The sequence below is a fragment of the Lytechinus variegatus genome, chromosome 12, assembly GCF_018143015.1.
Source record: "Lytechinus variegatus isolate NC3 chromosome 12, Lvar_3.0, whole genome shotgun sequence".
In the NCBI taxonomy this organism is placed as follows: domain Eukaryota; kingdom Metazoa; phylum Echinodermata; class Echinoidea; order Temnopleuroida; family Toxopneustidae; genus Lytechinus; species Lytechinus variegatus.
In genome coordinates this window covers 10411900-10425298 of record NC_054751.1, presented here as the reverse complement: position 1 = coordinate 10425298, position 13399 = coordinate 10411900, and the positions used below count along the sequence as shown (strand labels likewise).

The 13399-nt window shown below is 36.6% G+C and overlaps 1 protein-coding gene across 1 annotated transcript in view; it reads left to right on the top strand.

Annotated features, from left to right (window-relative positions):
* LOC121425002 (transient receptor potential cation channel subfamily M member 1-like) overlaps window positions 1-12678 on the top strand; it is a 30782-nt gene extending 18104 nt beyond the window's left edge. Inside the window, exons 20-23 of the mRNA XM_041620917.1 lie at window positions 7226-7358; window positions 9682-9872; window positions 10523-10655; window positions 11098-12678. Coding sequence (XP_041476851.1) covers window positions 7226-7358; window positions 9682-9872; window positions 10523-10655; window positions 11098-11929 — 1289 coding nt within the window. The 3' untranslated portion in view covers window positions 11930-12678. The remainder of the gene's footprint in view (window positions 1-7225; window positions 7359-9681; window positions 9873-10522; window positions 10656-11097) is intronic.
* The last annotated feature ends 721 nt before the right edge of the window (window positions 12679-13399 follow it).

Genomic DNA, 13399 nt, shown 5'->3' with positions numbered 1-13399 from the left:
GCATATTGGTTTGGTTTAAAAATATCATAATGAGTGCAGAGCAGGATGTAGATATTCTATGAGAAAAAATTTGTAGCGCAACATAAAATGGATATTTAAAAATTGTATGGATGTATGTTGATTTAAGAAAGAGCCAAACAGCATTGTCAGTTATAATGGAGAAAACGTCAAATATTTAGGTGCAATATAATTTGAGAGTTCTTTGAAGAAGCTAACATTTTCAAGCTATGTTTTTTTAAAGAGCTGTATAAAGATGATTAATGTGGAACAAAGCTCTGTCATTTTATAAACATTTTTGCTTTCCACTCTTTTCCTATACATTACTAGGAATAGATATAGAGGGGACTTTCTTGTTGCTGGTACTATATTCCAGCTACCTGTACATATTGATACTATAATATGAGTAAATAATAAATTTTGATTGCTTTTATAGTACACCTTGCTAGACAATGACAAATGAAGATTATGTGATTTGTTCAAAACCAGTGACACATTGTTCTGAAAATATATTTAATCTGAAGAGTGTTTACTTTATCACCCAATGGATTAATTACTCTATTGATTTGATATCCAATCTATGGGATAGTTTGAGCCCAGATCACTAAGAGCACTCTGGTGGTCTAGTGGTTATAATGCTGGTCTAGTAATCAAAAGGTTGTGGGTTTGAATCCCGGCCGGTATGCCTGTGATTGTTTTCACAGCAGCTGAGCTCTACTTCACAAAGCAGTTGCATGTGTTACCCTTGTGGAGACAAAAGTGGGTGCACCATGGTCTAGTGGTTCTGACTCTCGCCTTTCAAAAAGAGGGTCGTGGGTTCGAATCCTAGCAATGGCGTGTTTTCCTTCAGCAAGAAATTCATCCACAATGTACTGCACTCGACCCAGGTGAAGTGAATTGGTACCCAGCAGGATTATTTCCTTGAATGCACTGAGCGCCGGAGATGGTAGCTTGAGCTAGAGCCAGGGTAATAATAGCAGCGCTTTGTTTCCTCAGGCAAAAAGTGCTTTATAAATCCAGCCATTATTATTATTATTAAAATGAATTTCTTAATCGCCAGAGGGTATTCATTTGTCTCGCAATCTACTATGGTCAACAAGGAAATTCGTGATCACTCTCACAAAAAGTGTTCACTGGCTTTCTAGGAAATTTGTGATCACTCTCGCAAAAAGTGTTCACTAGCTTACAAGCTCACGAGCTTTCGAGTGCCGCTGCAACTCTTTATCAAGTGACGAAAATTGTCTGTGTTATATATAAGAATAATTGTAGAAGAATTGTGAAAGCAGTTACATTAATCTATTAGTTATTTCCTCTTTAAGAATAGCCTAGAATGATCAAGTACATTCCACAGCATGTTTGTAAAGAACTTTCCAGAATGTCTTTTTATTATGCAGGCCTTGCCTATTTAAAGGCCAAGGAGTTTTATTGTTGAATAGGGAAAAGCCAAACAATAGAATTGTATTGGTAGTGGAAATGAATAGGCTTAGGTATTTTGTTTACCCATGTTGATTTCAATGAGGTCATTCAAGAATGTTTTAGAAATAAAGAAGCTTCCAGAAGAGTGAATTCTAGAAGCTTGTAGATTAGTTGAAATTTGAGAATGATCTAGAACACTTGTAATTAGTATAAAGCTGCAGATTTTTCAAGATGATCATCACATCATATGAGAGCAGGAGATCACATCACATCATATGAGATCACTTCACCAGATCAGATCAGAGCAGTTTATGCCCACCATCAATGAACTGTTTGCAGTTATTTTGAGAGAGAAATTATCAGTTCTCATCAACAACATCAACCTGTTCAATGAACACGTTTCAACCCATGGATTGCTGAAATTAACTGTTAATCATCATCAACATCGTCTTCACGGACATTTCAACTCGTTACAGTGACTTTTATTATTCATCGGACTTCAACATCAGTTTCATCATCACCATCATCAATAAGGAATCTTCCCAGCCTACCTGGAATATATATATATAGGACTATAACAGTGAACTATAACCCTGGATTGTACATCAGACACTTCAAGAGATTTATGTAAGATCATTATTTGTTTTATTTATGTATAATTATTTCCTGTAATAAAAAAAAGGGAAATTTAAATTACATCTTGATTGTTATTTGTTGCAGTATCGTAACAAATAATTTTGGGGGCTTGTCCGGGAAACGGAAACCAAATTTGTACAAGCCAGTTTGAAATTAAAAACAGTTTTTCCTGGAAACGAAAACCAATTTGAGACGAAAGTCAATTTGAAACAAATCTCAATTTGAATTGGAAACATTTTGGAAATTTTTGGAAAGTTCTAGAATATACTGTACTGTGTTATTACTTGCTTGTATTTGTATATATTCACTATGGCTTCATTTGATGTTGAAGAATTTCTTGCAAAGACAGAATTGTCATATGATCATTTGAAGTCACTGAAGAAAGATGATTTGATAACAGTTTGTGATCATTTGGGTGTATCTCTAGCCCCAGGTTTAAAGAAGGCAGAGATAATTGACTTGTTAGCTAGTCACATGAAGCTTACAGAGGAGCCTGAAACTTCTATCAATATGTCAGAGGATGCTCAGATCCAACTGGCAAGCATTGAATTGGAAAAGGAAAGAATTAAAGAAAACCTTGAGAAGGAAAGAATCAGAGAAAACATTGAAATGGAGAAAATGAGATTGGAGTACCAGTTAAAGTTGAAAGAAATGGAGTTAGCTCATGCAAATACTAATACTAACTCTGTTAAAGATAAATCTCCCCAAGGCTTTGATGTGGCGAAAAACATTCGCCTTGTGCCAAAATTTGATGAAGAGGGAGTTGATACATATTTTGTGTCATTTGAAAAAGTGGCCAAGAGATTGAATTGGCCCGAGGAATACTGGACTCTTCTCCTCCAAAGTGTTTTTGTTGGAAAGGCTGCAAAAGTCTATTCTTCACTCTCTGAAATGCAATCATGTGACTATGCTACAGTAAAAGAAACAATTCTCAATACATATGAGTTGGTACCAGAAGCATACAGACATAAATTTAGGAACATGCAAAGACAAACAGGCCAGACGTATGTTGAATTTGCTAGGGAACAAGAAATGATGTTCGATAAGTGGTACAGATCACTGAAAGTTGACAAAGATTTTGTTCACCTTAGGGAAGTTGTCCTCCTAGAAGAATTCAAAAAGAGTCTTCCTTTTGGCATTAAATCTCACTTAGATGACCATAGAGTTACTGAAGTCAGTAAAGCAGCCATAGTAGCTGATGAATTTGAGGTCACACATAAAGGTAGTGGAGATAGGCCTCCTTTCAAGAATTATTGGAAAAAGAAAGGTAAAGGGTCATTTGAATCCCACAATAAACCTAGTGAGGGAAAATATGCAAGCAAGGATAAAGACACTAACAAGAATCAGGCTAGTGCGGGCACAGAATCAACCAAAAGGTCTGAGAGTCGTAGTTCCAAAATTTGTACTCATTGTCATAAATCGGGACATTTGAAAGAATCATGTTGAAAATTGGTTGGAATGCCAACCAAAACTAAGAAAGACATGGGTTTTGTCAAGCAAACAAGTGTTCCCTCGATGGAGTTTGTTCCATCAGAGCCCAATCAAGATGTTGAGAGTGTTTCTCTGGTATTTGCTGATAAAGTCAAACAGGTTGATGAAACTTTTAGAAGTTTTTTGCATGTTGGTGAAGTATCCCCTTGTTCGACTGGTGCTGCTGGTAGGTCAGTGGTGATCCTTAGGGATACAGGGGCTGCACAGTCCCTGATGGTGCCAGGGGATTCGGCTCTTCCTCCGGAGAGTTCAGAGAATGCCAACGTCTTAGTTCAAGGTATTGGCCCAAATTTCATGTCGGTTCCTTTGCATAAGGTCGACTTAAAGTGTGACCTAGTTAGTGGTCCTGTGACTGTTGGTGTCGTTCCAGAATTACCCATGAAAGGTGTTGATTTCTTGTTAGGTAACGACTTGGCTGGAGATAAAGTTGTTGCATCTCCAGTGGTTTTGGAAAAGCCTGTTGAGGTAGCTGAAACTGAATTGTTGCAGGAAGATTTTCCAGGGATTTTCCCGGATTGTGTTGTTACTAGGTCTCAGACTCGTAGAGCTGAAAAGGATGATGCGGAATCTGCTGATGTAGAGGAGAGTACTGATGTCTGGTTAGCTGAAACCTTTTTCAAGGATTTGAATGGGGATAGTGTTGAAGGCTCTGTTGCTAACAATGATAGTTTGTTTAGTAAATCCTCCCTAGTACAGGCACAACAGGCAGACCCAGAATTAAAAAGCTTGTCACAGAAAGCATGTTCTGAGGCTGAGGCTGATAAGGTTCCTGAGTGCTTTTATGTCAAAGATGACATTTTGATGAGGAAATGTTAAGAGAATATGAGAATGTATGTAAAGACAAACCAGGTCGTACACCTTTAACTGTACATGACGTAGACATAGGTGATGTAAGACCTATCAAACAGAATCCTTATAGGCTCAATCCAAGCAAGTTGGAAATGGTGAATAAGGAAAATCAGTTTATGTTAGATAATGACATAATCGAACCGAGTCAGAGTAGTTGGAGTTCTCCCATTGTAATGGTTCCAAAGCCAGACGGCTCTCAGAGATTTTGCATTGATTACCGAAAGGTAAATGCAGTAACTAAGACTGACTCGTATCCAATTCCTAGGTTAGAAGATTGTATTGATAGGGTTGGAAATTCTGCCTATATCACAAAGATAGACTTGCTTAAAGGATATTGGCAAGTGCCACTGACTGACCGAGCCAAAGAGATATCAGCCTTTGTTACACCTGAAGGCTTGTTTCAATGCAAAGTCATGCCTTTTGGAATGAAAAATGCACCAGCAACCTTCCAAAGGTTGACAAATCAAGTGATTGCCGGACTTGACAATTGTGTCGTATACATAGACGACATCCTAGTATACAGTGATACTTGGAATGATCATCTGAATCATTTGCGAGCACTGTTTGACAGGCTGGACAAAGCCAATCTAGTAGTGAATCTGATGAAGAGTGAATTTGCCAAGGCAAAGGTCACATATCTTGGTCATGTGGTTGGTCAAGGGCAAGTGCTACCAAGAGAAGCCAAGATACAAGCTATCTTAGACTTCCCAATTCCCACAACTAAGAAAGAATTGCTCAGATTCTTAGGTATGAGTGGCTTCTACAGGAAATTTGTTCCAAATTTCAGTACAGTGGTTAGTCCTCTGACAAACCTGCTGAAGGCAAAAGTGAAGTATGTTTGGTCTGACGAATGTCAAAGATCATTTGAGAAATTAAAGGACATTTTGGTGAATGAGCCTGTTTTGGCAGCTCCAAACTTCACAAAGCCATTCAAAGTAGCTATTGATGCATGTGATGTTGGAGTAGGAGCAGTATTGCTCCAAGAAGATGAAGAAGGCATCGAAAAACCAGTGTGCTACTTCTCTAAGAAACTCAATCGGTTTCAAAAGAAATACTCAACTATTGAAAAAGAGGCCCTGAGTCTCGTACTAGCCCTTCAGCAGTTTGAGGTGTATCTAACCAATGGAGAGATTACAGTCTATACAGATCACAATCCTCTTGTGTTTTTGGAGAAATTTAAAACAAAGAATCAAAGACTGTATAGATGGAGCCTAATGCTCCAACCATTCCCTTTGAAAATTGTACACATAAAGGGAAAGAATAATGTAATTGCTGATGCTCTATCAAGAGTATAAAAAGTGAAATTATTCATGATTTTGACCAAGTGTGTCATTTGAAGAAAACATCTTTGATGTTCATTTATTTTAACATGTTCGTTAAGTACTATATCTTTGTACACGATAACTGTAAATGATTTATCAAGATGACTTTGAGCAGTTAAAAGAAAAAAAGTAATCTTAAAGAAACCTTTACTACGGTAAAGCTTTCTTTTCCCGGTGGGGGAGGTGTTATATATAAGAATAATTGTAGAAGAATTGTGAAAGCAGTTACATTAATCTATTAGTTATTTCCTCTTTAAGAATAGCCTAGAATGATCAAGTACATTCCACAGCATGTTTGTAAAGAACTTTCCAGAATGTCTTTTTATTATGCAGGCCTTGCCTATTTAAAGGCCAAGGAGTTTTATTGTTGAATAGGGAAAAGCCAAACAATAGAATTGTATTGGTAGTGGAAATGAATAGGCTTAGGTATTTTGTTTACCCATGTTGATTTCAATGAGGTCATTCAAGAATGTTTTAGAAATAAAGAAGCTTCCAGAAGAGTGAATTCTAGAAGCTTGTAGATTAGTTGAAATTTGAGAATGATCTAGAACACTTGTAATTAGTATAAAGCTGCAGATTTTTCAAGATGATCATCACATCATATGAGAGCAGGAGATCACATCACATCATATGAGATCACTTCACCAGATCAGATCAGAGCAGTTTATGCCCACCATCAATGAACTGTTTGCAGTTATTTTGAGAGAGAAATTATCAGTTCTCATCAACAACATCAACCTGTTCAATGAACACGTTTCAACCCATGGATTGCTGAAATTAACTGTTAATCATCATCAACATCGTCTTCACGGACATTTCAACTCGTTACAGTGACTTTTATTATTCATCGGACTTCAACATCAGTTTCATCATCGCCATCATCAATAAGGAATCTTCCCAGCCTACCTGGAATATATATATATTGGACTATAACAGTGAACTATAACCCTGGATTGTACATCAGACACTTCAAGAGATTTATGTTAGATCATTATTTGTTTTATTTATGTATAATTATTTCCTGTAATAAAAAAAAGGGAAATTTAAATTACATCTTGATTGTTATTTGTTGCAGTATCGTAACATCTGATATCGTACTCTATTTATACAAATCTCCAAGACCGTACGCATGAACGCGAGAACAATAGGTGGGCACTGATCCGTTGTGTGATTGGTCAGGAGTTATGCAAATATTAAAGCCGGGGGTATATGCAAATACGCCGTCACTTGATAAAGAGTTGCAGCGGCACTCGAAAGCTCGTGAACTTGTAAGCTAGTGAACACTTTGCGAGAGTGATCACGAATTTCCTAGAAAGCCAGTGAACACTTTTTGCGAGAGTGATCACGAATTTCCTTGTTGACCATAGTAGATTGCGAGACAAATGAATACCCTCTAGCGATTATTTCAATCCGCAATAATGAACCTATTTAGTAGTATTAATGAATTTCTTATTTGTTGTTTTTATCACCCAACAAATGAATTATTCCATTGATATTTGATGTTTGTATTTAAGGTGAATTGGATGGCTGTGGAATGGATGGTGGGTACCCTTGTCCCACTGAGAACATGTTGGTGGTCTTCCTCCTTGCTATATACCTTCTGATAGGAAATGTCCTTCTATTGAACCTCCTTGTTGCTATATTCAGGTGAGAAATTGAACAAGAGAGAGATGGACAGAAAGAGATGAGTAGAGAGGGAGAGAGATGGAGAGAAGATAAGAGAGGTGGGAGAGGGGAGTGAATAGAACAGAAAGAGGGAAGAGAGAGGGGGGAGAGAGAAAGGGGGGGAATATAATGAAGGTCAAAAGAGAGAGAATATAATAAAAAATAAAGAAAGAAAGAGAGACAAGGAAAGACATGGAAAGGAAGAGAGAGAGAGAGAGGGGCTGGGATAAGTAAATAATTATGGGAAAAGATATTTGAATAGAGAAGGTATACAATGAGAAGTGTTTACAAGAGGTATGCTATTTTGAAGAGGACACAAATTAAGTGAAGAAATAAAAAAGTGAGAAGAAAGATGGAAAATTAGGATAAAAGAGGTATTGGAAAATTAGTTTTACAGAGGAAGGGAATAGGTTTGGGGTCATTCCATGCCAATTCACCCAATGAAAGTGCAATTTTGCACCCGACCCTCTCGGAATTCGTTGAACATTGGTATACATAAAATTCACCATGGCCCAAGCACAAAACAAAAAAAATTAGTCAAATCGGTCCATCGGTTCTCGCGCTACAGCCCGCCCTTTTCTCCTTGTTTTGACAAAAATGGGCGTGACCTTCAACTTTCAATGGCCATTGCGTCGTAACGTGTTGACCAATTTTCATGAAATTGGTACCATTTAATAGGAAATTCAGAGAGGAATCCAAAACATGCATCAAATAATGTATTGGAGCGATTTATGGGGTAATGACCCTTGACCTTTACTTTGACCTTGAATTTGACCCCCGGACAAATAATTTTTTTACTTGATTTTCGTGTATGTTAATGATTTGTATGATATTGACAAAATATGTTAAAACCAATGATGATATTTTATTTCTTCACCTTTAAAAACTCTTCCAAAGATACCATGAAATTTCACTTCAGTCCCACATACTGATATTCATGTCAGTAAAGTGTTCAAAAGTTACATGATTTCTTCTAATCTTAAGTCACAGTATGCAAACACATGAAAAGATATTAAGCTCATCAGTTCACAAATGAAACATTAAACATTTATGCTCATGAATAGGTATCTGTTTAGGCATTTTTATGTTCAGCAATATATATCATATACATATGTATATATATATATTCTTCTTAGTAAAGTGTTTACTTTTATCATCAAATTGTTGAGTATATATGCTTATTTAAGGCTCCCATAATATGTATATATAATATATATTGCTGAACATAAAAATGCCTAAACAGATACCTATTCATGAGCATAAATGTTTAATGGTTCATTTGTGAACTGATGAGCTTAATTTCTTTTCATGTGTTTGACACTTGACGCATGTTTTGGATTCCTCTCTGAATTTCCTATTAAATGGTACTAGTTTCGTGAAAATTGGTCAACACGTTATGACGCAATGGCCATTGAAAGTTGAAGGTCACGCCCATTTTTGTCAAAACAAGGAGAAAAGGGCGGGCTATAGCGCGAGAACCGACGGACCGATTTGAATAATTTTTTTGTTTTGTGCTTGGGCCATGGTGAATTTTATGTGTACCAATTTACAAGGAATTCTGAGACGGTCGGGTGCAACCACTGGGTGAATCCAGATGGAATGACCCTTTGATTAAATAAAGTTGGCTAAAATGGGGCCAAGATTACTATCAGTTGTGTACTAGTCTCTTGTATGTACTAACTATAAATGTGACACATATAGTAAGTTTTCCCCAATGTAGGAATAATGTGATATTATAAATTGTCTTGAGCAAAAGAACTTGATATTAAGTATTGCTACAATTGTTCAATTTTTAATAAAAATTGAGTGATTGCTCAAGTCTTGCATTAGTGAGACAGCACATATTGAAATAAAAATTGTCAAGTTTTCAACTTTCACTCATGTATAATGCCATATTAGTAATGAATTTGTGTGTTTCTTCTTTAAATTAATGTGTGTTCTCTCAACTATTACATGACAGTTATTATGTGTTATCAATGATTACTTTATGACATATTTTGCTAGAAAATTTTCAATAATACAGACAGATTTAGCAATTCCAAATCCAGAATGGCTGAACATTTGAAAATTTCCAGTAAATGGGATTTATTGGCCCATGATAAAGACAACAAGAGATCATCACATTTACAATTTTAAATCAATTAATCAAATCAATATTTATGAAATGCTTTCAATAACATCACCACTATAAATTCATTCAAAAACAAAACAATTTAAATATCTCATAAATCATTAGAAAACAAAGTATTCATGGAAGCTTTTTCAGTATTCTTGTTATCTCTGAACATTCTTTTTTAAACTGCAGTCGGATTTTTGAAGATATCCAGGCTAATTCTCTGGTCATATGGCGATTTGAGTACTATTTCTTGGTGATGGAGTTCAAAGACAAGTCATGGCTACCTCCTCCCCTCAATGTTATTTATCATTTCTACACATTACTCCAGTGGGTTTGTAGGTTCTGCATTAGAACTTGTACAGAAAAGAGTGACAATGAAGGTAAGTTTCTTTTTGTCTGGTTCTTCTTCCTTGTCTTCTTATTGTTATTCTCCTGTATTCTTCCTCATTGTTTCCTTCTCTTTTTATTCCTTCCTCTTCTCCATCATCTCATACTTATCTCATTGCTCCTGCTCTTGCTTCTGCTCTTCCTCATCCTCCCCAACCTTTTCTTCCTCCTTCTCCTTTTCCTTTGTCTCCTTTTTTATCCTTTTTTCCTTTTCCTCCTCTTTCTTCTTTCCTCTTCTTCTCGCTTCCTTCTCATTTTTTTTCTTCCTTCCTCTTCCTCCTCTTCTTTTTTTCTTCTTCTTTTTTTTTTATTCTTCTTTATCTTCTTCCTCTTCTCCTTCTTTTCTTCCTCTTCTTCTTCCTGACTTTCTTCCTTTTCTTCTTCTCTTCTTCCTCTTTTTCTTGTAATATCTTCTTCTGCTTCCCCTTTCTCCCACTCTTTTTGTTGTTGTTTTAGCTTATACGGTGCATATCATTCAGTAGTGAATATTTGCTTACGCTTCCTGTAGTTTGAATATTATCTAATTTTTATTTAATTTTCATCAAATTAGGTTATAAGTAGATACCAGCTGTAAACCATCGCAACAGATTACTTAAAATCATGCACACTTTAATCAATTTACTGTTTATATCACTCTGTATAGTTCATGAAAAGAGGAAGCTTGAAGAGGTGAATCTCCATCTGTTTGAGAGGGAGTGTGCGGCTGAGTTCAGGAGAGACCGGGCAGAAGATCAGCATGAGGACCTTGAGCAGAGAATGGAGCGCATGGAGAAAAAGTAAGTTCATCTTCTATTTTGTCATGCATGTCATCTCTATCATACCTGTTATTGCTATGACATTCCCTTATTGTTAGTCATACTCCATTATCATATAGCACTATATAATACAAGCACTTTACAGATTATACCAACGTCATTGTGTTGTCAGGATACAATGCAAGCAAATTGTCCACTCCCTGGTAAGCATTAAAACAGTGCGCAGTCAATTGGTACTCAAACTACTGATGTTATATGATGTATATGTTGTGTTGAAAAAATCGCCATACCTGTTAATTAACTAACCCATTGACAACTGAATCATGTAATACCCATAGGCTTCATATGCAAAGGCCAACTGGTTCTAGTAGGAAGATTTAATTGTTCTTTGCTGAATGGAGGGTCTATCTGATATGTCTCTGTTTCAACAAGATTATGATCTTTTCTTTTTTTTTCATCGTAGGATTGATGAATTGGGAGAAGCTATTTCACATCTTATTCCAAAGGAACACAGCACAAAGTCAGAAGTGCACAGGAAAGAATCAACCTCCAAGCCTCCTTCATCTGTGCCTGCCCCAAAGCGTGACAGCTCTGTCACCTCTCCGGTTAGGAAGGAACTTGATTTCAACAGTCCTTCGTCATCTCTGACAGCAAGTAACTTCAAAGAGGCAAGTGCCTCCCATGCAGGACAAAGTGCAGGAGTTGGTGATGTGCATGAAGGAAGGAAGAGGTTTGTAGAGCAGATGAATACCATGAATGACTTCCTCCAACGATCTCAGACAGGTTCAAGAACACCATGCATCCCACCGCTGCCACAGTCTTCAAGGTCACCCCTGATCCATTCAGGTGACTCTCAGCTCTCACAGGCTGACATGCAGTCTTTCATGAACCTTATGCAGCAGAACCCAGCCTGGAATGCCATCAGCAGACAGCCGGTAAATCATGATGCCAATGACGGCAGCGATAACTACGTTCTGGAGCACACCATCATTGAATCTCCAGCCGTATCTGAGATGAGTGTACGTTCGCCACCTGAAGGCGGTGACGTCCCACGAAGCAGACCAAAGAGCGCATCAAAGAAGAGGCGGAAGAAGAAGCGTGTGGCACCAGAGTCAAAGGAAAGCTCAGCGGATGCTTGGTCAGTTTCCAGCAATGAGTACAGTCCCAGAGGATCAAGGACACCCTCATCAACGGTCAGTCATACCCATAGCTACCCAGCTTGGTATCAGAAGTCAGCGTTTCCGACAATTAGAGAACAAGTTGATGAGGAGGAGCAACAGCAATCAAAAGACTGAAGACTTTGGTATTCAGATTGTACATTCCATTCATATCAGCTGAAGAATGATGTATGGGCATCAGATTTATTACCTCATGCAATCCTAATTATGTCTTTCTTAATTACTTCGCAACAATCATACTTTTCACCTTGATGTAAATATAGCAAAAGAGATTTATGAATATTTGTGTGTTAATAACTTGATGTTTTGATGTATTATTTGCATTGGATATAATTTCAGGTGTGTCTTAGGTATACTGTGGTCAAATAATTGTTCCATTTTTACATTGTAAAGGAAATTTCCCTCTCTTTTCACTCTTGCAGTTTTCTTAATTAATTTATTGATCAAGTTGATGTTTGTATATTGCAGCTGACTGACAGTGTGTGTTTGATTGTCAATCATATTTTTTATCATTCAATTTGAAATCAATCATCTATTTTTCTTTTTTTTCGATATACTATTTGTAAAGTAATCCTTCAAAAGAATACTTGCCTTTGTGCAGCTGTCTCATAATCACTATTAAGCAAAAATACAGCAGTAAATTTGATAGCTTCATTATAGAAATTATGGAATGGTTGGAAAATTAATAAATGGAAAGTAAAGTGAAATTTATTCAAAAGAAATCAATTTTGGCTATTAAATGTGTTCCATTTTTTCAAAAAGCCTGTGGGCATGATTTATTGGTGAAGATTATGTAGACTTTAAAGCCTGTGTATAGCTTTGGTAAAGGGTCAATAATGTGATTGATAATCGAATATCATCTAATATGACAGTCTTACTGAAGCGTAGAGACCATTAGATATTTTTCCAACTGCACTTCTCTGAGAAAATTTCAAATATTCAAATATTGGATATATAGCGCCCTCTCTCGGCGATGCTTGTTTTAAATTAAAAAAATGGGCATTCAAGCACTTATCTTATAAATTTAGTGATTAGATATCCAAAAGTTACAGACTAAAGAACATATCTTGAAAGTTTCAGCCCATTCCATGATTTGGAATAGGATTTAATTGAAAGACAAAAACACACAGATATTTTAATTTGATCGGGTGACCCGATCAAGTTAAATTTCCATGTAAAATCGCAAAATTTATCCTGTAAAACACATTTTCATTTCATATCCTCCACATCATAACTGTTATAGGGCATATCCATAGCTAGCAATGAATTGGAATAGTGATAGGTGCATTTTGGTGGATTTACCAAAACTATACTTTAAAAGGGGGGTTTGCAAAAGTCTCTTGCAGTTCTTCCAGAGTTTTAGCCTATTGAGATTTTACCTCTGTTTTTTTTCAGCTGGTCTGACTTGTCGCATAATAAGGGTCGGGCAATGATTGTGGAAGTCATTTTTGTCATAAGCTCTAGTTACAGCATTATAGAAAAGCCATATGAATATTGCCCCTTTAAAATTTACACAGATTGACAATAATGCTCTTATGCAGGTATATATGCAATACATATTTTTGTCAAGTGAGCTTGTAGTCTGTG